This window comes from Haliaeetus leucocephalus, unplaced genomic scaffold (genome assembly GCF_000737465.1).
Source record: "Haliaeetus leucocephalus isolate CR32 unplaced genomic scaffold, Haliaeetus_leucocephalus-4.0 Scaffold848, whole genome shotgun sequence".
Lineage (NCBI taxonomy): Eukaryota > Metazoa > Chordata > Aves > Accipitriformes > Accipitridae > Haliaeetus > Haliaeetus leucocephalus.
This window is the reverse complement of record NW_010973284.1, coordinates 17,006,016-17,033,806: the sequence shown is the minus strand read 5'-3', so window position 1 is coordinate 17,033,806 and position 27,791 is coordinate 17,006,016. Positions and strand designations below refer to the sequence as shown.

Below are 27,791 nucleotides of genomic sequence, written 5' to 3'. Positions count from 1 at the left end.
AATCAGCAAGTGATTTTACTTTCTGAGGGGGTTAATTTACAATTAAATTATTTTTTATTTCAAAGTTAATTATTTCTGTTATTGCTTATTATGCAGCTTTATGAGGTATATCTGGAGGTAGCAGCTAGTATGTTATGTTGGGCTCTAAACCCCTAAACAGTTCTTATCACTTCATTATCTTTGCCAGGTAACTGGACATCTTAAGCAGTAGATGGTTTTGCCATTCACTTGCTTTAGAAATAATACCAGATATTTTTCTAACAAAATATCAGTTTGCTATGTTTTATAAGGAAGAAATATTTTTATTTCAGAGTAATTTAATTTACTGTAAAAAGTTACAAAAGAGGCCTTTTATGTTAAATGAAAGCACCACAGCTTAGCAGGAATGTATTTTTCCTGTTCTCTTAAATCTTACCATTAAGTACATTTTGTCACTAGGATTCTTTTTGTTGGTTTTGTGAGATTCAGTACATAACTGGAACAGTTATCTAAGTAATCAATATGAAATGTTTTGTCTAGTGTCTTTTCATCTTATATTAGGGGTTGTGCGTGAATTTGTAAAATGAAAGTCAACAAAAATGAGTGCATAGATGGCTAGGGAAATGTAGCAGAAATGGCTTTGCAGCTTGGGGTACCAGACTAATGGGGATGAGCGAGAGGCAGAGAGAAGGAAGGAAGAGACGATTCTTGTTAACTACACAGTTCAGAAGTTTAGAGCAGCCAAGCGGAAAGAATAAATGTACGTGAGAGCAAAGGCAGGTTGCAGAGAGGCCCAAGACTGCTAAGCTATTGCAGAAAAGGAGAAACCAAGCTCAGATAAATTGAGACTTTTGTTCTAATCTGTTTCAATGTAAAATTAGCTGGGTTTGCTCAAACCACCTTTATCAGTGTCTCAAGCTAAAAAGATTGATTTAGCACTGGTGTATGTGAGGAATGCCAACAGTCCCTTATTCTGTTACACTGCAATACACTGCAGTATAGGGGCATAATGAAGCACAACTTGAAAAGAGAGCATGTGTTTGTCCATTGGTCATAATTTAGCAAACATACACCTGTGCTCTATTTTGTTATTATTACTGCTGCCAGTTTGATTCTTATCACAAGTCTAATTTGGTAGATTAGATAGCACTCAATTCCTGGAGTTAATTGATCATGTGAATATCTCAGCCTTTTAAAAAAAATTTACATTATTTGTAGAACAACTTGAAAGAAAGACCTAAATTTACCATAAAAGTTCAAGCAGCAGAAGGCAAATAAAAAGCATATTGTTGTTAAACAAAAAATTGTGGGGCCTGATTCAGGAGTTCTGTGTGTATGAGCAGCCGCCTTAAAAAAAAATTCAGCAGTCCTGCTATTTGCTTCCCATTCTGAAGGGCAGAAGAGGTGAAGACGAATCTATTTATTCTATGATAAAACATTTCAGAAACCTATTGCAGTAGTAACTAGTAGTTAAAGAACTTGAGATAGGCTCTTTATTTGAGTAGTCCTGGATCTGCACATTTTTAAAAAAAACACACTCTGCAAGGGGGCAGTTGTTCTGTTTGTTTTGTAAAAGAGGACCATTTCACATATCCAGTTTAGCATTTGACCGTGCATATGGTAGGCTTGGTGCTATGGAAGGAAGTAACTTCTGGGTTGATATGGGTGAGGAATTGAAAGGAGTAGGACTAGAATGTTTTAGATTGGATTAGTCTACAGTGAAATTTTAGCTTGGAATCACACCTGTAATTCATTTTCTCTCGATCCCCTCTCCCCACAGAGAGTTTAGCATGCTAGCTTTAACCAGATTTCTGATTTTATGACATATGCATTTCCAGTCTGTTACCATTGGGTGCATTATAGGCTCTGGCTGTTCAAGCTGAGAAGCAGCTGTGGAGTCTTTTCAACAGTTCATACTGGCTCAAGTTCAGCATTGCACTAACGGTTATGCTGCTTGTGACTGGCTTCAGATGAATGAATTCCCATTTACCTACAAAATACCACGTAGACATACAGAAAGAGGAAAGACTTACTAGACTGTAGTGATTAACACTTTCTGTTGAAGTGCTTGATGATCTTAGTTCTAATTATTTATTTAACTAGAGTCTGCATCACATAAATACTGTTAGAATTAGCCCTAGTCTTCAAAATATCTGCTAAGCTGCACGTACTGAATGAATTTGGAGATTTGTACTAGTCTTTTCTGGTGACATGCTAGGTTCATTAATACTTGATCACCTGATTGCTGTCAGATCACCTGCCAGGGCAAATCTGACCTGCATCAAGCATGAACATTTACCATTTCTGTCAATCAATGAGCATAGACAGTACACTGTTCGTGTTAACGTTAGGCCAGTAGTGGAAGGATGGACAATACTAGTCTGGGCATAGGGAATTGCCAGTACGCTAGAGGAAGTATTGTTAAAGTCTGCAAGAGCAAAGTGACACTTCCAAAATATTTTGAACTAATTTGCACTAGCGGAGCAGGTTTGTGCCAGATCCACACTCCAAGTGAAATGCAAGAACATCCAATGCAAGCATGGAATCAGACCGAAAGTGTATCAGTCTCTTCATAGGAAAAGCTTATGCTTATAAAAGTGTGGTAAGAACATAAGTATAGAGGGATACTTATTACCCCAGGATATCACCACAGCTGTTGGTAGTTTACTGTGTAAGGATTTTCAGAGATTTTGGTTGTCTCTGTGTCTTTGTTTTAAATGGTTTTTGATTTTGTTGTTTTGTTTCCTCTGCACAAACTGTCTTTTAAGCGTATTTATATTTTTGCTATGCCGAACATCTGTGACAGTATGTTCCCCACTGAATAAGACTGTGTGAAAAACGGCTACTTCTGTTTTAGAGCTTCTGCTTAATAATTAAAAATACATTGGTGTTATGAAGTGGAGGAAGTTGCACTTCTGTTATGTAAGGAAGATAAATGAAGAGTGGTTAGTCTATGCCTTCCATAAGCAGTACATACAGAATGATGAACCACTTAGTTGTTTCTTGTAAGCTACTGGTGATAGGTATTGGCTACCTACAAACTGAAAATATATGGTTTGAAGTCTGACATACAGATAAAGTAACTCAGTGTTTGTGGTATTATTTGTGAAATGTCTGGAAAGCAGAACTGTATCACAAGGAGAAAACCAAAAAGGTGTATTCCACATGACTGAATTATTCAGACACAGTAGTCTGAGTAGATGTTAAGGTACATGCTTTAATTAGCTGTGAATGATAATCTGCTGTGTGGTTGCTAAGTCAATATGTATTTAAGTCCTGATAGGTATTTTGTAGACTCTTTATCTTTACATAAACATTGGCCAGAACAGCATATACAAGTTGAGTATTGTTTTGTGTTTGTCTCTCTGTAATAGATTTGCTAACTGTTGGACCAACCTAAAAATCCAGGTTAGAAGTGTCACTTCAGTGCCTAGCCTGCCAACAATATTTATGCTAATGGTTTCTTTTCAAAGAATTCAGTATCCTTAAGTCCTTCACAACAATTTGTCAAAATTTTACCCAAAATATTTTGATTATGATAGCTTAAAACAATGATTTGAACAAGGAAACATGAAGCAAATCAGGGGTTAAAATAAATGAATGAGAGTATTGGTAGTCTGCTCAGTACATTGTGTGATACTGCATATTCCTGCTAGCTCTGTCTGCTCTGAGCTATTATTGTAAAAACCACTCCTCTAGGTTCAGGCTGAACAGCATGTGTAATGTCTGTGACAGTTTGAGCCCTTGGAGATGGAATTGGTTGAACAGAGTAGTCTATTCAGATAAATGTAAGGGATTCATTCACATGGAAATCATTCCTGGCACAGTTGATGCAAAGTATGAGTGAAAGAGGAAACAAAAAGGAGCCACAGAGGGCTGCACTCCCAGCACCAGTAAATCAGCAGAGCTTCATTGTTCATGATACATGTAAGTTACTTTACATCAGTCTCACCCAAAGTTTTAAGGGGTAGTGGTGAGACATAGTCTCAGAGTAAAAGATTACTTTAAATTTATTTGAAACCTGATTCTCATTTATGTGTATAAATAAACCATGTTATGCCATAATAGCAGCAAACTTTAAAGTATAGTGATTTTCATCTTCCTTAAAAGCCTATAGATGTTTTTCTGCAGGGCTGAAAAGTTGGATGAGTGTAGTTTAAATTGGTAAAGAGGGTAGAAAAAAAATGCAGAGCTAGCCAGTACTAGAAAAAGCCTGGTATTATACCTAGAAAACCTGAATTTTTCTGAATTTTGCTGTGTCAGATGTGCTTCCACTAGGAGGAGTTGTTATCATATACTTACACTGTAAGAGTATCAGACTTGTGCTTTAATTATTTAACTAATTTGATGGAAAATGCAATTACTTATAGTTACAATGTGAAATATCTGTAAAGTTCACCTATATCTGACTGGCTTGTTGTTAACTGCTAATTGCTATCAATATAAATATGAAAGGAAGCTTGCAGCTTGCGATATCTTACAAGCAAACTTATGTTTGTCATTTGCATTTAGGGCAAAAATTGAGTGCATTTCCTAGAGATTACAATTTATTTTCAGTTTCATGTTTTCTATAGAAAATTGTGATAACTTGAGAATTTCAGAGTTGTAAATTGTTTTAATAGTCACAGTTAAGGGAAAAGCTTGAAAAGAAGTGCCAGGATGTCTAGAAAGCCCAAGAAAGAGGCAAGAGGGGAAAAAGTTAAATCTCATATGTGCACAGTCTTAGGATATTTTGTTTAGTTGTTTTTTGTTGTAACATTTATGATGCAATACTGATTATGACTTAAAAATGTGGTGGTTTAGAAGTTATAATGGGACATACTTTCATTTGTATTTTAAATTCAATGTAATACAGTTACTGCTTGGATTTAAGTGCTTCCTTTGATCTGTTTGCCACACAAGTGTTGCAAGACAGTGGTATGCTTGGTGACACACAGTTTTGCTTTGTTTCTCATACTGTTTCCCAGTACTCATAATCTTCCATCAGATCATGAAATATGATTCTAGTATAATGTATGTTTTGGTAGTTTTTCAGCAATACAGCTTCTGCTTAGACTTCTGTGGGATAAAGAGACAGAGGCCTTAATCAAGCCTGTCCTTTCACTAAGAGAAGGGGACTGCTTAAGATATATATCAACTTGGTATGTTTAAAAAACTTTCAGATTTGTTCTAGAGCAAAAGAAAACAGATGGTTAAACCTCTTGGGTATCACAAACCAGAACTGAAGTTTTCTGTGCACCTTTACTATTTCTCTTGTCTAAGGGCCTTCATTTTTGCACTGAATCAAACAGCTACAGTGACTTGTAGTGCTGCCACTCCCCAACTGTCTTCCCCATCCCTTTGCTGTAGTTGTTTCCATAACACAGTTGGCAGAAATAAGAAGGTGTGTGCCTCACTTGCTTTTTTTTGCAGTCCAAGATGAATTAAAAGGGTGTATGTTTACGTGCAGACTGTGGTCTGCATGGCAGAGGAGTCCACAACCTGCAACAGAATTTGAGAGATTTAATGTCTCGGATTCACACTTTTGCTGTTTGACCACTTCCTCATCACTGCTTGCTTTGTGCCAGCACAAGCTTTTCGGTGGCTGCACAGTGAAGGAAATAAGAGACCTCATTTGACTTGAAATAACAACCCCGTCCTCTGGGTCATTTTCTCTGCCAGATCAACTCTCTGGTGCCTTTCCCTAGCAAAAGCTAGTGCTGGCACAGAAAAGAAACCAGTGCAAGGGAGAAACAATGAATGTTAGTAATGAACGTTAGCTACATAAACTGGCTTCAGCAGTGCTGCCACCAGACATGTAACCATAGCTGAAAGCAACTGAATGCTAATGGTTGTAGTGAAATGAATTTGACAGAGGAAAGCAAAACAGCATTTAGACAGTCTATTGGAATACGAATACATCCCTATTAGTTTTTACATCTTTTATTCACATCTCTTGAAAGCACAGTAGCTAAATTCTTGATAGAACTGTAAGACAATTGTTCTTTTACAATATATTAAGTGCACATTTGGTATAGACAAGGTATTTCCATGTTTGTGGACAACAGATCTCCTAATTTTATGTGGATGGTACAAGTAAATATCAGTTTATGTTAGTTTATGAGTTTTTGCTATATTCCAGAGTTGAATTAATTTTAATGAGGTCTGGGTAGAAGAAAAAAAGGAAAAATAAGTTTAAACACAAATAAAAAATGCATTATCAGTTAGCCAAAGAACTTGGACTTTTTTTTTGTTTTGGTTTGATCCAAAACAAATTTTATTATTCAAGTTTTTTGATTTATCTGCCAAACTAATAAAATCTGTTATTTACCTCTTCAGGACAGAAGGCAAAATTGAAAATGCAAATATACTTCTAAATTTTTTGAGAATGTGATATACAACCTAACAGTAGTTTAACACAGTTTATGTCGGCCATTACTGTATACTGCCAGCAGCATGGTATGCACTGTGCAATTGCATAGTGCCTTTGGAGTGGTCTAATTTATTTGCTTAGGCAGATAATATTTAGGATGACGGTTGCTTCAACTCTACCAGCTTACCCCAAATTACTTAAAACCCCAGTAAATATTTGTTTGCATTCTCCATACATACAAATGCATTTATTTTAAATAGCTGATGTGACTCACTACACAGGACAGTTAGTCTTAGAATATTCTAAACTAGATATCTAAAAGAGAAATTCTCAATAATTTCTTATATGTATCAGTAAAAATCACCACCAATCAAAACAATACAGTGGAAAAAGTATAAATGTAATGATGATGAAAATTCAGGTGCGTGATACTATTTATGAAAACCTTAGATTTTATAATGAAGCTAACTGTAGCTAACACCTTTCTAGCTCTAGCAGATAACATTTGCACTGAAGGTTCATGTTCAGTGGTTTGTCCTTTTGGTTTTCTTCCTTCTGCTCAGTTAATCTCCCAGCACAGTATGAGATTATTAAAAGAAGAAAGTTAGTACATTAGATAAAGGTACTCCAGAACATGGTTTAGTGGGCATGGATGATGGTTGGACTCAATGATCTTGAAGGTCTTTTCCAACCTAAATGATTCTGTGATTCTATGATTCTGTAAGTGGTTTGACAGATATTTTAGGAATTGCTAATTACTATTGCCTATGCTCTTTTCACAATGGCCTTCATTTTATAGATATTTTAATTGTAAGACCACATGATTTTTCCTTTCTGTAGTATGAACAACACTAGAAAGGAGTCAACTAAGTAGATTCCTTATGTTCTTTTTGTGGTCAAGCTTACTGAGTACCTGCTCATGTACCCCTGCCCCCCACCATGTATACTTCCAGTTTTTTTCTGAGATCTACTCAGTTGCCTGTTCCACTTCCTTCACATGCTGCCTTATGGGAATAGCTTGACCTCCTGTTTTCTCCTTTTCCAGTGTTGTGATAGCACCTTGGCTCTTTTGCTACTGTTTTAACTCTGCATGCTTACATGATACTGAGAATAGTCGTATGTGAACAGGTGATTCATAAAATGCAGAAGGCATTAATAGTTTAGTACCAGACTGTATGGATGTAATTAGTTTCCAAGAGAATTAAGTATGTATTTCACTTTACTAGGCCACAGATTTTCTGAACTTAAATTGCATGTCTTTATGTTGTCTTAAGTAAAATAATTGGATCATCCACTTTTTTCCCATGATTTTCCCCTTCTTGTGTGTTTTCTACATGTTATAACAGGGATTTATCAGAGGTATTACTTTGATCACTTTTATTTCTTTGTTTTATTTGTTAAACCATCATCATTGTAAGAACATTAGCCTTTTCTTCCATTACGTTCTTATGCTTTCTTTTTCCCTTTCCACCCTTGATGCCCTCTGCATGTAGTTTGTACATAGGTCATATACCCATCTATGACATTTTATGTAGGTAATTCTTCCCTTGTAAGATGTTTTTTGATGGAAGTCTAGAGATGGAATCTGACTGTAGTAATTATTACGTAAGTAGTTGCTGTCTATTATTCCTTTTCATGCAGAATTAACCAAAACTTCAAGGTTTTGCATATTGTTCCTATCTGAAGAAAAAAAATGGGGGTAGCTTATCTTTGATGTCATCCAGTTTATATGCAATGTACCAAGCTCTCTTTCTGTGAATACAAGAGGATTGACACAGTAGGGAAGTAGTTTTTTAGTCATAGTTTCCCACTCCTTGCAGCTACAGTCCTTGGCCCAAGAAATGCTTTCTCTGGACTGTCTAGTGCACAGTTCCAGTATGTTTGATCAGCATCTGACACTTTGGTTCTGCTGATGGATTACTTTTCAGGTATTTCTGCTGCTTCTGTCTCTTGCCCTGTCTTGCACATGCCCTTCCCTTTTTGCTAGCAGAAAAGATGGAGATGGCTTTATAATACAGTTTTTGATCAGTGCCTTACCAACCTATAGTGTTGTTAGATTATAAGAACGATGCTCAATTCTTAACTAGGAAATTTCTGGTTTTCATTTAAGGTAGTAGGCTAGAACAAGTCTCATCGAAATTATGGCAGTTTACCATGCCTGTATTAAATTCTGGAGAAGAAGGTTACTTTTATCACTAAGATGCTATCACTGCTGTAGAGATGAAACAAGCTTTGGGTCATTGATTGGTATCTTCTGACTTTCCCACTCTGCATTTAGTATTCCTTTTACAGAACAGTCAACTTCTGAGATTTTTCCAAATTACAGAGATTCACTGTCTTAAACTGTACTGCTGACAACATGCTTTATACTTGGCAAATTGTTTAAAGAAGACAGAAGAGAAATAGAACTATGACTTGGGCTGCAGAAGAAAAGGTAGGTTTTTTTGTATTAAGATGGTAAAATCTCTGTGAGATGGCATCACAAGCATGATGACTACTTCCAGCTTTTCTAGGTTTTCTTTCTACTGCATTGAGAAACTGGCACTCAAATGGCAGAAACTTTCTGCCATTGAAACATGCATTACAGTTGAACATTCAAGAAATACCTGTCTAAATTGCTTAGTTAAGCATAAATGAGATCAGCAGAGAGAGCAGACCTTTGCTCAGTGTTATTATTTAATGCCATAATACAGGACCTGAGGTGTGCAGAATGTTGTATGGGAAGGTCATCTTTATTGAGGCTGTAATTTAGAGGGTTTGTTGATTTCACTGATGCCAGAGGAAGATAAAGGTGCATCTGAAAATGAAAGTACATCTGAGTATTTCTGAAAACAAAACTGATGGGCCCTTGATTCAAGGGAGCTAGTTAGGAAGGCATGCCAAGTTCAAGTGATTAAAATCCTTAAGAAAACTCTTACTCATGCAGGTGTCCAATAAATCTGTTTTTCCTAATAAATTATTGTGTCACAGCAGGAGGCCAGTCTTAATTTGGAAGTACAATACAAGTCAATTTTGCCGACGTAGAAGAGGCACAATAGGAGAAACTACTTTCCAGATGAGATGAAATTGCTCTGCTGGCTCACCTGAGTAACTTTGGTGGGGACAGGATTACACAATGATACATGGCTTGCTCCTTGTCATATTACAGCCTGAATCCCCAAGAGAGACTGAAAAAGGAGCATGCATTGTTGTCCCCGGAATACTTAGTATATCCAAACAGTGATTTGGAGTTACTCAACCTTGATGTCTCTGTAGTATACACATACCCACTTTTCAAAAATTACAGTGAAGCTAATTTGATGAAACTGTATCTGAATTAAGAATCTGGTATTACATATTGCTTACCTTGAGTCTGGAGTATAACAAGCCAGCATCATCAGCAGCATCTTTTGCTAGCTCTGGGATATTGTGATAGAGGAAAGAAGAAAACCAATGAATTATCAGTGTAGTAAAGTATGAACAGTTAGATTTTAAAGCTACATATAAAACACCTTTCTCTGGGCTTTTGCTTCAGATGTGCCCCGATATGTATGACTACAACTGTGAGCATGTTTTTAAGATAATACAGAAGAAAAGCACTCTGAAAGTAAAAGCTAAGTTCAGCTGAGTCGATCAGAGTGCCAGCATAGGAACCTCCCATTATTGCCCATTTGATAACTTTTTGGCTGCAACTTCATTTCATAAAAGCCTCTGAACAGCTGGTGTTCAGAAACAGAACTGTACAAGCCTAGGTTGGATTTGAATTGTTTATTTTGATGTAAAACCTGAAATTGTATTATAATTGAGAGTAGTACTGCAAGACCTTCCATGTAAGGATTTCAGAATACTATAACTTCACTCTTGAACTTGTTAAGTAATAACAGAAGAAAATGTCTCACCGAATAAATAGAAACAAGTCATGGAGCAACCATGGTTTTATCCCATAAAAATCTGGTGACCTGACTAAACCTATGACAATCTCTTTATTGCAGGAAACCTGAGATGTACAGGAAGTGCCAGTGTTTAAAATGGGTAAATAGAACATAGATCTTGTATTGCCCTCCAACACATGCTGTCATCTTATGGTTTTGTTTCCTTCCTTCCTCTGGAAAGGAAGGATATTCATTATTCAATGGGGAAAAAATATGTGCCTGACATCTGCCACACAACTTGCCAGTGTGTTTAGGATGTTAAAAATGTTGGCATTGCCTGCCCTAAGCAAGAGTTCATCCTATTTTCGGAAATAAAAATAATTAGTGTAAAAGTAGAAGAATAATAGGAAACTCCCTCTGCCTAAAACCAGTTCTTATAATGATATATTTAGGGTCTTCTGCAATTTATTTTGTAATTCTGTTTTACTCTTAACCTTGATCAGGCTCTGAATATATCCTGACCACTAGGTTGTACCCTGTATCCAATTAACAGTGTAATATTGGTTAAATAAGAGATGTTTGAGTTACCTTTCTTCACCAAAACTGCTATTAGCAGAAGGATCAGAAAGGCAATTAGTTATCTTGTGCCAGAAAGGAATTTTTTTTAATTTTTTTTTTTCCCCTTCAGCTGTAGGAACGAATTTTTCATTAAAACAATAGGGAAAAATCTACACAGGTGTCAGCAAAGACTTAATAGCACATTAAAGTATGCCATAAAATAATCGCATTCAAAGGTGTAAGTGCAGTACATTTGAAAACAATGCATCTTGTATCTCTTAGTATCTTGTCATGTAAGGTTAACGTCATTGTCTGCTTGCACTTGAATTTCCTTTTCTATGGGAGTTTGGAGGCAGGGCATATATTAGAGGGTTTGGGGGGTTTTATGTTTGGGTTTTTTCATTTGGTATAAATTAATAACTGAGTAAATGCAGCTGGCCAAGTGAGATTAGATAGCCACTGTTTATCACTGTATTGTTTAAAGAGAATGTTGCTCTGTGGAAATTCTGGGATTCCTTTCATGCTTAGTGCAGAATTTCTCTTTGTTCTGGAATGATAAGTGTGGTGACTCTCCACCAATTCTTGTAGATGTTTTTTAATTGTCATGTACTAGCATGGAAGTTAAGTATTCAAAATGAAATATAAAATTTGTAATCTTAAAAAATACATTCCTAGTGAAGTAGTTAAACAGTTTTGAAAACAATTTCTTTATGACAACAGAATTAAAGTCTGTGACTGAATTAGAAGTGTATGAACCAGAAAAGAGCTATTTGTCCATGGTTTTACTAATGTCCTAACCAACTAGCTGTGTTTTCCTCTTATCTCTCTCAAAATTTTATGCCTTTCATGATGACCATCTTGCAATCTGAAAGTACCTTTTTAAAGCAAGACAATAAATGAAAGATTTCAATGGCTGAGCTTGTCCTTGCCTCACGTAAGAATGTTCTCTGTGGCTTTAACGTTCCTCAGATAAATTCTTTTGTGGTGTGTCCATTAAATGTTGAGATTTTCTAGTCAATGCTACTCCACAAGATGCTCTTAGTTACTGTAATGCCACCATTCTTTAAATGTCATCCATAGCCTGCAATATTTTCACAATAATAAAAAACCTGCAATAAAGCAAGTAATATAGCAGAGTATTCTGGTGGAGAATAGAGGGATTTCATAACATGATTTGCAAATTAGCAAGTTTGTTCTTTAATAGATCATGAAGTGATGAATTCCAGGATTAAAACTTCTGCAGTATAATGGTGTAATGGTCCAAAACATTGTGTATTTTACTAATGTTATTTTTTCCAATTTAAATGCTTTTAAAATATTTCTAGGAATGTACTGTGCTTTAACACAGGTAATACTGCTACTGTGGCCTATCTTTCTGCAGGACAGTATTTTTGGTTTTGCAATTTATATTTAAAAAAAAAGGAAAAATAAAAGCTTTGACACTTTTCTAGTGTTCCAAGAATTATAAAAATGCTAAACAGCTTTATCTGACAGAAAGCAACACTGGCTCTTTGCTGACTGTAACATGTCAGCCTTTGGGCAGCTTCTTGTCGCGTGTTCACAGTAGACAGATGTGTTGAAACAAGTGGTTTGTGGCTGGAAAGTCGTAATTCCAGTTGGTTTATACAGAGCTAATGAGCAAGTACTTTTCCTGAAGTATAGATAAGAGGAAAATCTTCAAATAAAATAATGTATCAAAAATGTGTGATTAAAGACAGTACATGTCTGAACATGAGCATTTTCTGCTTCTGGCATCAGTGCTTTAGCAGGAAATGTTCAGGTCAAGTTAGAGATTTAGAATTGGGCATCCTTGAATTTATTCAGGATATGCTCAGACTTGCAGACAGAAATATCTTCACAAACTCAGCAATTCTTTGGAAGCTTAAGTATCTGTTTATGTAGATCTTACATAACTGGTCACATAGGGCAGTGATGTTGAGATAATATTTTATGTGTCTGTCTTGTCTTCCTGTGTCTATCATGTGTCCATCTTAATGTCTATCTTCTATGTAATTTTAGCAACTGAAAAAAAAGTAACAAAAAGTATTTTTATTTACAGATAATTCAAATTCAGATGACATCATGATGGAGACCAAACTGTAACAATCTCTCGGTTGCTTTTGTTGTAGAAATACTCTGTAACAGATTGATTTCAGCTATGTTCACATCTTGGACAAACACCCACCACAGAGTCTTTCATTTTGGCTGTCTTATGGAATATGCAGTTTCATTCACTCCCTTCATATTCCAACAGATAATACTGCTCGTTTTGCTATTCCTCTTCATTTTATACATTTTGTCAGATGTGTTACACATGTAAGAAGAATGGCATTATCGCTGAATGAGCATGTTGAGGAACATTCTCTTTGAATACGAAGACTGTGATTCATCTTCCAAAATATTAATTCAGCTGTGAGAGCTAAACAAAATACAGTCTTCGACATGCCCTGCTTGTATGAGGATTACAATGAAGCAATGAATTAAATGTAATAATATTAATGCATAGATAACTACCTATTACCAAGTGGCCAAGAAAGCATTAATCTCTTTGGCCATAATGGTAGAACTTCCATGCTCTTAAGTGCTTTCTGAATTGTTCAGTCATTTAACATTCCCAAGCAATAGTATTTGTAATTGGGTTTTTGTTTTTTCAGAGTCAAAGGCATTGTGAAATGAGGTAATAGATAACGAAGTATCTACCCATTTCTAACTGGCTGACCCAGCTTGGTCTTGCAGAATATTGCGCACACTTTGAACAATATGATGGCATAGAGGTAAGAATTGTTTTTTTTTTCAATAAAATTCTTGAGAAAACGTCAAGCAAGGTGATATAATGCAAGTGATTAATGTTCCATGACATCATGTTGGAGCAAAAAACCTAAAGGCTGATAGTTTGTTTTTGTCTTAGGAAAGGGGAAAATAGAACCAATGTCTTTTGTAACTGTGTACTAAAATTCACAGAGAAATAGAGTCACTTACTGATGAACTAGATAAAATTAACATTTTACTGATTCTGATGCTGCTTGTCCTATATTAGTCTTCTTTGTGTCAGATTGTAACAAATAGTCATGTTCACCAGAGCAAGAACACATAGATAACTTTTGTTCTGCAAAAGTTAACAAATAAATTTATTTCTTAAAATTCAGAACTAGATAAAATATGAACTTATGTGCCAATTGTTATATGAAGTTGTTTATAGGTAAATGGATACTATGTGGCTTAAGATAATCTTCTCTATTGAACAAATATCACATTACAGAAGGGCATTACATCAGTCATCTTGAAGATACCTAGGAATTTATTTAGAAATTCTTAGGAAGCCCTTTTCATACAGGTCTTACTTGATCAAAATTTCCTCTTTATTGTCCATTTTGTGTTTTCACTTCTTATTATCCGTGTACAAATTAATTGACGCTTACATACTATATAATCAATTAAATGCTGCTTTGATGTGTTTTAATTCTGTCTTGATGTAGTCCTAATTCAGAAAATAAATGTTAAAAATACAGTAAATATTCTCCTTAACCCAAAATATCGTTGGATTCACTTTTAAACAATTTTTTTACACATTTATTTCTCGTCACTAATCAAAGTTTCATGAAGTGGCACTAAAGTTTATTTTAAATTGGCTTCTGTGTCATGTCTGTGCTGCTTGTATACCAGAGTTCTTAGTGAGATTATGGTAGTCTCATAATCCAAGCAAAATAAAAATGAAAGGATTTTAAATACAAGTAGAATTTGTCACAACTAGGAAAAGGACAGCATTTTCTAGTTTCCCAAATAGACTCGGTCAATTAGACTTAGAAGCACATTGGAAAATGTTGTTATGTGATTCACACTACCATTGTAACACAGAAGACAGAAATACAGAACCATGGGACAGCTGTTTTGACAGTCAACAAACAAAAAAAAAAACCCCTGCAGCAAAGACAGTTTACAGCTTATCAAGCCTGAAAGCTGCCTGTAAAAAGTTTTTGCTGAAGTGCAAAACTTAAAAATAGGCTAGCGCATCATCCTGGATACAATGGACTTTTTTTAGGTTCAAGGCCATGAGTCAGAATTTCAGTTCTGCAATATCTGTAGATTACAAGTATTATATAATTTCTTAGTTCCTCAACCAAACTGAATATTTTCCTGAAACAAAACTTTAATTTGAGAAAATGCCTGACTTCACATACTAACCTGCTTAATACTAGGCATATGCTTCAGAACCATGTTGAGCCAAGCTTCTAAGTTCTTGAAAGTCTAAGTAATTGCCTTTGTCTTCTACTTTTAAAAATAATTACTAATAACTATTTACACTGGGGTTTTTATCTCTGCAGTAGAAGGTATGATTATATCCATTTTGCTGAGGAGGACAGTGATGCACGGTTTCTTGAATTAAATTGTTTTTAGCTAAGTAGTAAATTCATGGCAGTGGAAGACAGAGTTCTTGGGTTTCAGTCAACTGCTCTAGCCAGTTCTTAAGCCAGACCAGAAAGTGCTTATGGTTTTGAATGAAGAAAAAAAACTTAAAGGTGGGAGACTGTTCTCACTGACAAATAAAATTTCCACATATTAGTGTTGTCTGCTGCAAAATGCAGCAAGTTCTTTAAAGCTACTAAAAAAGCCCAACCCTAAAATGTGTCTATAAAAGCTCCCCCTGTGTTATCCTGAGCATATGCTGTTCAGTACTGGAGTTAGCACCAGCCCTTTTGTGCTCCTGCTTACAAGTTTTTTGCTAAAGTTTGAAGAGCAGGCATATTGCATTTGTACTTCATGTGTGTTTTTGCTTGGAGGATGATTTTGGGGCTGGGGGGGGAGGGTGTTGAGTTTTTCTGAGAGAAGCAGAGGGAGCCTCTGTCACTGTTGCCAAAGCTGAAAAATCCTTTTTACTGAAATGTGAATTCATCATTAGTACCAATTTTTGTGTTTGGGTAAACCTAGAAAGGGATAAAGTAAGTATAATAATTATTCAACTCCCTTCTTTCATGTTATTAGATACATATGAAGTATCATTTAAGAAACACATTTTCAGGCACAGCTGAATTTCCCTAACAGATTTTGAAACGGTTATAGCTAGTGACATAAAAAATTGAGGCTTTCAGCAATTAGAGGACTACTCAGTCTAAATCAAAGAATGTCATGCTTTTGCAGAGGTTTTAGTTAGAAAGAAAGATTTTTAAAATGACAATTTCAAAAACAGTGGCTCACTTAAAGTAGAAATTCTGTGTCAACTGTCTTATTTACACAGTGAAACAATGTGATTTCTGTAGTTTAGGGTCCTAGGCCTGACTTGTCAAATCTCCACTAGAAAAGGCCACTTTTACTAATATGATTTGCCAGTAAAAAATGGAGTACATCCTATGGATATCTCTTTATCTGATTTATAGTGAAAATACAGAACAGTAAAAATAAAGGGAAATACATTTGATCATAAATTTTCTGCTTTGGATGTGTTTTCTTTTTGCTCTGAAAGATGTCATCATCAAATGAAATTTTGTACGTACTTATAAATCAACAGCAAATTGAAATTTTGTACTGACTTATAAATAATGCCTTGAGTTATTCAGCAGCTTATTTTGAAAATAAAACAGTAATGATTTTGTGGAGAGAAAGGGGAATAAAAGAGAACAGTTCAGGTTTGATTATCCAAATGCATTATCTGGAAATTCATGTTCTTCAAACATTGTTGCAACCCATGTTATCTATTAGTTACAGTGAATATCCTCTTGATTATCCAAAACCTCTCTTTCCAATATTATTACGCCCCTCAGTTCACTCTGAGATTTATCTTCCTTCATTATCTTAAGTGCAATTGGCATACTAGCCCTTTTGGTTTTGTTTTTTTATTCAAAGACGTCGTACCTTTTAGAAACTCTCCAGCTATCTTGACCAGCTTTGTTTTGAGAAAAAATGTAGAGACAATGAATTAATGTTTTGTAAGAAAAATTCATCCCTTCAATGACATAGCTTATCATGACAAAGGGGCTTCATAGAACAGAGAAATATACTTATGTTTGCTTGTGGTATCAGAAACAGCAAACCTGTGTGAAAGAAATTTGAATCCTCCTGGACTAACAGGTATAGTATGTTCCTTACCATGGCATTTGCTCCAGGACTTACTCCATCTTACAGAAGCTGATCTTAGAAAAATGGGAATTGAAAATCAAGTCCACCAAACACAGATCATTTACAATATCCTGCTGCTTCAGGAGGTAGAAAAAAAGAGAGGTAAGATTTCCATGTTGTCTCCTAAAGTCTAAGAGAATGAGTTAAGGCAACCTGAGTTTTCGTGTCAAAAAGAGATGATAAACTAATACTCTGATTGACCCTAGGATACTGCTCTGAATACAGATCACAGGGGTACTTTACATAGACAATAAGAAAACAGCTAATGATTAATCTTTTGGCAGGGTTTAAAAAAAATAATATAACCTGTACTTTTTTTAGAAGTGTAATTTAGAAAAGGCTACACTGTCATTTCACTTTCTATTGCTCTCAGTCTTCAGCTTAACAAGACACAGTAATGTTACCAGCCCATAACTGATGGAAGGCTGTGTCATGAATGTCTTCCTCACTTGGAAAGATCATATCAAAAGGTCTAAACCAAGCTATTTTGTGTAAGTGCCACCTCACCCCTAGAGAGGAGAGAGGAAGTGTGCTTACACAGGCAGTCCTGACCCTCCTTTTCCGTTTGGACTTTGCTATGAATTAAGACTTGACCACTACATCTTTTGTTGCTTTTATGATGCTTTTATCAGTTCAGTATCAAAATTCAACTGAAGTTTATGAGAGTTGGAACAAGCCCCGTAAGATGTTCTATCCTGAGTGGAAGGATATAGTGAGATGTTATTCAGCTATGACTTAATTGTACAGGATATTTTGAGAATGGTTAACAAGATATGAGTATTATGCAGTCTGCCCAATAATTTTAAAGATCACTGTCTGAGGCTTTTACAAATTTAATGTGAAGCAGTGATTTATTTGGCTAACATTCCTGCTTTACCCTCTCTTGGTCAAGATAAAAAGGCTTTTAGAGCATGTGTAGAAATAGAATATTCATAAAATGTGTTTAGCTACTTTTAACTTTTCAGAAGAAACTAGACATGGTTGCATACAAGTAGATCAGGGTATTTTCTCAATGTTTTCTGAGGAGTTCAAAATTGGTTTAAAAATTACATAACTTCTTCAGTTGTTTTAACTTTCTTAAAATATGAATTTAAATATGACATTTTTGTAACTGCTACTGTGAACAGATTAGGAAATTATTCAAATTGATTACTGCAGTGAAACTAGACGTATTTTAATTAGAATCCATTTTCCTGTGGCTCTGGGACTGCATTTTGTAACCTTTTCAGGTACTGGAGTGAGGAATATGTTACAGTTGTCAATGTAACATTTTTTTCAGAGGAAAGGACTGTTCAAACTGTCATTCACATGGTAAATTGATTTATAGGTAGTTATGTAACATTTCAATCAAGTCACTGGAATGTTCCAAATTCTATTAATATAGCTACAACTTGGGATTTTTCAGCTTCAGGTATGTTAAGCTAAATCTAATCTTGCCATACTGCTGGTGATTTCAGTTAATTTGAATTTGAGTCAAACATTTTATCTCCAAACTGGAGTGTATATATTGTTTGACCTCCGGACATGTCTTGCAAGCTGACGACATGATGCCATTGTTTCTTTTCTTTCTTTTTTTTTTTTTGGCAGTTAAATACTAGAATTCTTTAAGTTCTAGTAAAAGTAGTAGTGGTTCATATTTTTATGGGCATTTATCTTGGTAAGCAGTGTTTTTGTTCACTCTCTGGTTTTGGCTAATGAAAATATTTAAGTGTATAATTGAATTATGTGCTTGAAAAAATAGAGCCAAATTGATCTCTGAGTTGTTCTGTTTACACCAGTGTGTTTACATCCTAGATAGCTTTGCCTATTGTATTAATTCTGGGAAGGCTGCAAACCAGATCCGTTCAGTCAGTCATACATGAGTGCAGACTGGTTTGTTTTCACAGTAAGGACTAATGGTTGTTATCTAGTCTCCAGCCTATTATGACATGGTTTTGGTTTGTGTCTGTCTCTGATAGAATGCTGTGTCTAGGAGCAAAGTGCCTAATCAGTTACACTGAAATGCTTGTTTTCCAGCACTGAACTGTACTCAAGTCAGACATCAGAAAAAACGTTTTTTTTTAAATCTTCCATTCTATTAAATAAATACTAATGTCCTACTAATGTACTTACCAGTACAGAGCAAAGGCTATATTGTTCTGTTTGCTGTTATTTTGAGCTTTAAACAACAACGTTGTATTTGCTGCTGGTTCAACAGTTTCCAGACAGTGCTTGATGTGATAAGCCACTTGAATATGTAAGCATTGTCACAAGGTTAATTTTACAGGACTAAGCATTTCTTTGTACAGTGAAGTTAAGTTTTGGAAAACTTTGTTAAAATATTTTCTGTTTTCTAAAATATTACCTGGTTCTGAAATTGCTTTGAACAGAACATGTCTCAGTACACTAAGATTTGGATTCATCTTGTCTAGCTGCTTGGGCTGTGTTTCCACAGTAATTAATACCAAGATCTGTGCATTGACATAATGCTCAGCAACACATTTGACCTGGATCAAATATGTGCACATGATGACATATCTGTTGAATTAGGCAAAGTACACAATACAAAGTTCACTACCTTTATGCTTTTACGCTATCTTTATGCCAGCCAATGGTAGGGAAGTGATTAGAATAACTGGTTTGACGTGAGTAGTATTAGCTAATCAGTAGAAAAATAACCATTCAAAATTGTTAAACCACTTCAGCAGAATTAATTTTGTAGTGGATCAGTGCTTTGAATAATGGGGCTCTGATTTTTTTGATCAATATTAGAAAACTGAAAGGCTGCTGTGCCATTGACTCTTGACCTTAATTGAAGCTGGGGCTCCAAAATGCCAACCTAAGCAGTCCGTGCCCTCTTCAGCTTTCCTTTAGCTGCTTTTCCCCATCTCTGTATCATTTCTTTTGTTTTCATTAAAACTATCCTGCAGCTGCATGGTGAACCCATTGGGAAATTTATCTGGCTGAAAAACAATGTTTTTTTCCTCTTGTATTCATCCAGATCAAGTCCCCATGCCAGTTCACTGTTCAGCTGCACAAACACTTATACAAGGATGAATGGCCCGGGAAGAGACAGCAGAGGTGAGCCCTGGTGGCTGAAACGCCCCACTGCCTACAGTGAAACCACAGCTGAAGGTGTTCTACTAGGAGGCAAGTCACTCTGTGCTCCCTCTAGGTATTAGAAAGAAAAGGATTAATAATAATTCAGCAGATAATTCAGTCCACTTTCAGTGTGAATTATCTTATGTAGGCGTCTATATTTTTTTTGTTGATTGTAGAAATATCCCAGGATGGCTGACTTCCTGGCGGATCACTCAGCAAGAGCTGACAGCTGGTGGAATGAATTTAGGCCTAAAAGCTACAACTGCAGTTGGCCTGGAACATGTCATCTCTTCTTCCGAGTGCAGCCTTCTGAATTTCAAGAAAGTGTTTGTTTCCTTTTTTCTAAATCCTGATGATCTCAAATATTTGCTTAGGGCTTATCACTGTTTTTCATTTCCTTGCAAATCAGAGTACACAAGTCGAAAAATGTTTCCAAGTTCTGCAAACTTTCTTCTTAAGTGCAAAACTGTTACCAGTTCTGAACATGCTTCCTACCCTGTTAGGTGAACAGAAGACCACATGGCTGTGTGCTGAGTCAAACTGATGGTTGCTCAAGTCCAGGATCTTGTATTGTAGTGGCAAAGTAGATGTCAAGTGAAACATGATAGAGCACACCAACCCGTAGTGATACTTTCTCAGCCTCTAAGCGATTAATCTAACAAAAACAAAGTTTCAAAAAGGTATGAATGTGAACAGCCATAAATACTCTTTCCACAATCCTTTTGCCTGTGTCTTGACTTACCTTCTGATGTGCAGTGCAGCACATTCTGGATCTTGGTGTCCTGCCATCTAGGCCAGTATCCTTTCGTGTACTCATAGCATGCTGTGACTACTTTGAGATGTACCTTTTGTCTTCTGTTCCAGGGAAATTATAGAGTCAGAGGGTGGGGCCTGCAGCTTGCCTGGGCTTGTCCCAATATGGAGTCTAGATGCATCCAAAATTCTGGTACTAAACCACTCCCAAGTAGAGCAAAATATGGGCTGTGCTTCTGTCTGTGCTTATAGGAATCTTCTCAGTGGCTGTCTAGCACCTTTTCGTAGTCTTAGAATTGTTTGTTTGGCATCACAAAGAAGCCAGGAAATAACATATCTTCTAGAAGTAGCTACTTCTGGAATGAGAGAAACTGATGACAAATTAGGTGTAATCTGACTCCTGTATTACACAAAAAGGTCTTCCTTCCCAGAGCATGAGGCATAGCACTCTGTCCTGTTACAATCAGCAGATCAAGACAGACATCCTGAAAGTTACAGCCCTGTACTTATAGAGTAGTGCTCCAGGAAGGAGCTGTGGTTTTCTCAGTATTCTCTAATACAACTAAAGCAGGGTTTGATGCTATGTGGGATTGGGGCAGAGTGATATATAATCATGTTACCATATTGTTCTACAGTCTTTAGAAGAGTGGTTTTATTATGATTTCTTATGACCTATAGTAAAAGAATAAATCACACTTCAGATGTATTGAGTAATCCCACTGTGATGTGACCAGTTCCTTCAGTGTGGTAGAAATGTTACCTATAAAGAGGATAATGTAAATATATTAAATGCAAGTGTCTATTTTGCTATAATAAAAAAATACCTTGGATATTGCCAGACATGAAAGATATTTCTTGGTTCCTTTATAACCATGAATTTAAATATAGAATTATTTTGGAAAGCTTTGTATCATTTGACTATTGAAATGTTTGTGTACATTTGTAAATATTCATGGTGTACTTTTCTATACATCATTGGTTGAGTTATGAGTGGGAAGATATATAGAAAACTAAGTGATAGGAAGGTTTTTTTATGAGGTGTTCTAACAGTTAGAACTTTGTTTTTCTAGTACCTTCTTTTACTGAGCTGAATTCTGATTAATACCATTTTATGGCTTAATGTGATTTCATTAACATCTTAAGAGTGTTTTCCTGTGAGAGGCTAAAGGTATAAAGAATCTTTCCTTTTTGTCTTGTACAGGTTTTTCTTATACAGAGAGATTGCAGTTTTAATAGGATATATATTTAGATCTTTTATAATTTTATATGTCATACAAAGAAGGCAAGCTTTAATAGATTTAAATAAAATACATGCATTGACATAATTTATTGTGGGTCAATATAAAATCATATGCAAAACCTGAATTAGATTACATGTAATTAATATTCCATAACTTTCTGCTTTTGATGGGGAGAAGAGATTTTTGCATTTAAATTCTTAAATAACTGTTTCTGCATATGTTGTATTTCTTGCCCTGCTGCACTAAATATGAAGTGCTTTCTTGCCATGTGGGTGGTCTTGTTATTCATTATATAGAAGACCAAAGAGGTGTGCTATTAAGAAGGAAGATGAGCAAGCAGTACAGATCCTTGCTTGTGCTTGGGACAATATAAATAAGACAAGTCCATCTTCAAAGAAGGTGTAAAATAACTGAGGGACTTCCTTATGTGTGTTTATTAGAGGGCCAAAATAATTAGCATAAAGCCATGACTGGTTTTGCCTTGTCAAACCCAAATATCTTGCCTTTGTCACTCTCAGATAAAGCCCTTTTACTCATTCCGGGTTTTTTTGCTTCTCTTTGAAACATTACAAACACAACCAGAGTGCTTTGGAGCAGTGGTATGTAGTGTCAACCTGGCAGATTCCAGACTAGTGCTAAAGTATCCTGGTAGCTTTGCCAATAGATGGAGAGGAGGCTGCTTTGAACACTTTCATCTGCGTAACAGTTAGAGGTGGTATTGCTGCCTGTGTGGTCTATTTTGCTCTCACTGAGAGATACAAGGATTTGAAGGTTTTTGCCATTTCTGTTTGAGGAGGTCAGAAATGTAGATGCTGTTACAAAGTTGTAAACATACACCTCTGACTGTACCATTTCATCTGCTGAAAGTTCCAAATTCGTTTATTGCTGCTTTCTGGCCTTCTGTTTATCCTTGTCTCTACATCAGTTGTATTCTAAATGAAAAACTCCCCAACATCTGTCACATGCAAAGAGAGGCTGTTAATTCTGTTGTATTTGAGTCTTTTTACAGAAACACAGAAAAACAGAAGCTTACAAGGAAATCTTATCTCCATAGTAACAGTTCTTCCACTGCTAGAAGCAAAAGAGAGAAAAATAGACCCCCTGGTAAGAAGGATTCCATAAAACCGTGTGAATATGTGCAATAATTTATTTTTACTAATTGTTTTTTTGTAAAGGTGATACTCAATTTTCTTGTATTATGTCTGACAAGGGCTATACTTGGGTTTTTTGGTTCTAGCAGTGGCTGATACCAGCTGACTCAAAACACATGGAATTCTGTAGCTCTGAGAACTTCTGATAGCTACAGTGAAAAATTTTTCCAAATCCTTCCAAAAGTTTTGGCTTCTTTCTGATTTAAGACTTAGAATAGTGGGCTGCTGATAAGAGGAGTTTAACAGTAAACCAATTCCTATTGGAAAATATTGATTTGTCAGAACTATAGGTTTTAGCTAGTAATAAATGAAGATCAGACATCTGGTATTGTATGTACCAAGTTTGTACTCTTCTAGGTCCGCAAAAATTGAATGTGCTGTAGCCAGAAACTCCAGCAAGCCAGAGCATGTTCATGCTCCAGTTTGTCACTGAATAAGCTAAGGTTTATGTAACTCCTCAAACTTTCCTACTTTACTACACCATTATTTCCAGGATCTGCTATAGGACATTTTTGCTTGCAAACTTTTCTGAGGCTAGGGATCACAAGGCTTCTTGACTGACTCAGATAGCTCTTTGGGAGTTTCTGAAAGACCTTGTGTCTCCGGACCTAAGATAGACCAAATAGCAAGACTGGATGTTGGTGTAGCTTTATTATGGAGGTCTGGATAGCTGCTGACTAAACATGTCTGTTTCATTTGGCAGCTGTGGGAGGACTTTAGAAAGCACAGTTGCCAAAGCTCATAGTTTTCAAATTAAATATTGTCAGATTTCAGGTACTGTAGTGTTTTCACTTTGTATTGTCATTCTAATTTGGCCTTGATATATCTTTGATTAATTTGAAAACTACCAGCGAATAAACTTGATTTCCTAGCCAACAGTTATGCTGATCATTACTTTTTCTATGTGACATCTGTGGGAGTTGAGGGAATGTAGCATTTTGTTTGTTTGGGTCCTTTCTCTTCTAAGACAAGTCTGCAGTAGAAACTTGCTTTGACTTTTGTTTATCAGGGAATCTACAAGAACTGCTGTGTGAGCAATCCATGCATACCACGTCCTCATCTTGTGTAGTTACTTCTGCGTTTCATCATTGCAGCTGCACAGCAGTGTTTTTAGAGCAGATGTAGTTTGTCCTGGTTATTTCAGGAAGACTAGAACTCCGATGTTTAAGATCAAACTGAAAAGTTCCAATGAATCCTCTTGTTTTGTCCCATCATTTCTTTCGTTACCAGTAAGCCAGGCCCATTTTGAAAATGGTGTCTTGAGAACTGGCAAGTACCCAACTCTTGGCACGATTCAGGTATGCAAGCTACAGAATCACAGATCTTGGGACCTAGGTCCAGTTATGTTCCTCCTCACTCTGTTTAGGTAGCTGCTTGTATAGGTGCCTTTGTGCTAGGTGGAAAGATGCAACTGTACCTACTCCCTGCTTTCAGAAAGCGGAAGTCAAGGTGACCATAGAAGGCCACAGCAGTGTGTGACCTGTGGCCAGTGATGGCCAGCACACTGCTGGTTTCTCAGCCTCCCCTAGGCTGATGTCATAAAGGACAGCGCTTCACCACTCACATCTCTGTGGCAAGGTGATACACAGATAGCATGATGCCATGTAGATAAACAGATGGTTAAGGGGTGTGGCAGGTCAACATGGAATGCTGATGGGGATGGCTTGACAGAGGTGCTGTGCTTGTTTCAGGACATTGGTGCTTCGGGACTTCATCCCATATCTCAGTAAACCCATTTCCAAAGTAGGCATAAAGTATGAAAACAACAAAAACTTTGCAAGGAGGAATGTAATCTAGCTTAATTCAAAGTAATTCACAACTAATGTTGCTAGTGTAGGCAGACCTGTGAATTCTTCATTCTTGCAGCTTGCAGGCAAATTCCCTTTAATAGCTTTGCATTAAGCGTGTGCAAGGATGGGTTGTGTAAATTGTCAGATGTGAAGACAAAGACCAATTTTCAATTTCATCTGAAGACAGAATAAAACTCCTAGGAAAAGGATTTAATGACTCATGCAAGAGTAATCACAGTTTATGCAGGGCTGCCCAGCTACCAGTCCCATTACTTAGCATGCAGTCATGTTACTAAGGAAATTACTACTCCTTTTCTGGTTCTTATTCATAAAACATGACAATGAAGTGTGGCATTGCTTCCTATGTAATCACAGTGTCTGAAAATTTTCTGAGTTTTAGAGTCAGCCAATAGAGACCATCTTAAGTGCTAACAGATCTGAGTTTTTGGCATGATTTTAGATGTCTTTTACCTGAACTGTGGAAAATATGGTTTACATAGAGAAGTAAGCCATTTTCCTTTATGCGATGAGGAAAATAATAGTGTGCACTTCTTCAGCATCTTCCACTTAATAAGCTGAGAAAATACTATACAGTCTTTCCTGTGAAAAATATCTACCACTCTGGTGTATGTTACAAAAATGTAAGTATAGGTCATAAAAGAAGTGGTCAGAATACTAGAACTGAAAGTGTAATCCAGGTATCTCAACTCCTCTTTCTGTATTCTCAGCATAATTCCATTTTTCTTGCACAGGATATATTAGCGAGGCATTTTGGTGTCCAAGATGGGATCACAGTCTGTTGGTTTTTTTGTTCCTTTCTCTTCCCCCTGCTCTTCCCCTCCTTCCCCCAGGTATATTTTGAAGAAAGATTGTGCCTGAAATATCCTATGGGAAATCTCCATAGATTCTTACTTGTGGCAGTGAAGTTCTGGAATCTGTCACTGGGCCTGAAACCTTTCTGGTACCTCTCTGTGCTCGATACTTACCTGGTTTTGCACAACTGGCGATGTCAAAAGCAGAGTGCCATCAGCTATTCAAGATTTGTTAGCTTTCCTAGTTCATCAGTAGCTCAAATGTCATTGCTTTTGGTGAAAAATTAAATGAAAAAAAGATTAGAGTTTTTTTTTCTGTGTTTAGATCTCATTTTATGTGAAATTGGTTTGAATTTAGATCTTAACTTCAAGGTTCTGTTCAGTGTCAGTATGATGTTATTTTCTGTAATTTCGGGGTGTTTTGGAAGTTGTTATTGTAAAAGGTGCGTGGCAATACCAGCAGTGATACTACTCATGACTGCCTTAAGGAACCAAAGTGGGGTTGGTATGGGAAGGGGAGCACCAGTCAGAAATGCCACTGTGAGCCTCCTTTACCTCGGTATATTAGAAAAATTTAATTTTCTAGTCATCTTCCCTTACTGCATATATGAGCGTTCTCTGCTTTTATTTTTTTTTCCTCTTTTATTTTATACTAAACTTCATCTTACTTGAGCTTTCTTATGCAAAGATTCTACTTGTATCTGTGAAAATTCCCAGAGTTTCCCAAGAACTGTCGTCTCCCAATACCTACTTCTGCAACATACGTGATGGCTAAAGAATCATGTTTTGATGAGCTAAATGTTTCTTAAGCTCTAGCTACACTTGAAAGGAAGGTCCAGTGCTCTTTCTGTCTTGAATTGCTTCATCTTCTAAAAAAAATTAATTTTGCTGTATGATATTTTAGATAGATTGCAAAATTCAGTGTTCTGGACAATGCATAAAACCCCAAAATGCAGAGAGAGAGATGTCCTAGTTCTACCCAGTACCCAGAGATGTCACTGTACTAAGTCACCATGTGGAATTTTAATCCTGCTGTTGTCACCATTGGATGTAGCTTAACTTGTTTAGAGTGAGAATACCATAGTTTCATTTATTTTTGATGGTTGGTTTGATAATACATAGAGGTCCTAGAAGATGAATAATCTGTTCCTTAATCACATTTATAATTTAGATAGTTTAGGACCACAACTTCAGCAACATCATGTAGTCAAGCTCTGAAGCAGATACCTCAGAAGAAGCTTATTAAAGCTAATCCTGGTAAAAATGGAGAAAGAGAGTGAAAGGATTGGACATTAGAGTGAGATGAAAATAGTGCATGAAGAGGATCTCCCAAAACAGAAGAACCGTACAACTAGGAGGGATCAAATATTTAATGTCAAAATCAATTAAATGTTTGGTTAGGCAGAGAAATATTTGCCTCTGCAAAGCTAATGCCAGTAGGATGGCTGTGAAGAGGTTTGCAGAATGTTGGCTTATGAATTCTGATAAGAATTTTGAGAACACTGAACAGTGCTCTCAAAATCGCTTTGGACAACTAGAGTAACTGCGGCAAAACCAGAGAAACATTGGCCAGGCAGCCTGAAAGACTGGGCCGACAGGAAAGAGACAAATGCAACGTTAAACAAAAATTTGATCTAGGTGGTGCTGTAAGAGTCAACTGAGTGTGCCTTCATTTCTGTTTAAGCGAAAGCCCTTTGGCTGAGTCAGTGGTACAGCTGAAGGTGCCTGAGGTCATTTGTTAAAAATGAATGTTCTGTCTATCAGTATCCGATTATTTTATAGGGTATACTTTACAAAAGGAGGTTAACTAGGCATCTGTTCTGTCAGTAGCTCTCGATCCTTTACAGCTCTTTGACCCTTTGTTTTAGAAAATGCGTTTTATCCCACCAACCTGTCGCACACATAACTTCAGGTAACGCGGTGGGGTGAGGGGGAAGCCCGCTCGTGGAAGCAAATTGAGTGTGTATAGTAGTAGGTAACAGGCTCTGAATTGTCCGTCAACGGGGTGGATTTAGGAAACTTGATTTTTGCTGCAGCGCTAATTTGGGAGACGAAGGTATGGAAGTCAAGCTCTTAGATCCACGGAAGAGGGCAGGGAGAGGTCACCACACA

The 27,791-nt window shown here is 36.4% G+C and overlaps 2 protein-coding genes across 3 annotated transcripts in view; both read left to right on the top strand.

Annotated features, from left to right (window-relative positions):
• DNTTIP2 (deoxynucleotidyltransferase, terminal, interacting protein 2) overlaps window positions 1–13,474 on the top strand; it is a 54,038-nt gene extending 40,564 nt beyond the window's left edge. Inside the window, exon 7 of the mRNA XM_010582654.1 lies at window positions 13,395–13,474. Within this exon, the coding sequence (XP_010580956.1) occupies window positions 13,395–13,416 (22 nt within the window). The 3' untranslated portion in view covers window positions 13,417–13,474. The remainder of the gene's footprint in view (window positions 1–13,394) is intronic.
• The window catches only part of BCAR3 (breast cancer anti-estrogen resistance 3), a 75,748-nt gene continuing 61,416 nt past the window's right edge, over window positions 13,460–27,791 (top strand). Inside the window, exons 1-2 of one of the 2 annotated variants that reach the window (XM_010582655.1) lie at window positions 13,460–13,514; window positions 16,839–16,953. In XM_010582655.1, coding sequence (XP_010580957.1) covers window positions 16,875–16,953 — 79 coding nt within the window. In that variant the 5' untranslated portion in view covers window positions 13,460–13,514; window positions 16,839–16,874. Of the gene's footprint in view, window positions 13,515–16,838; window positions 16,954–20,838; window positions 20,879–27,791 lie in introns of those variants that run through there. The other variant, XM_010582656.1, reaches the window with a different exon arrangement.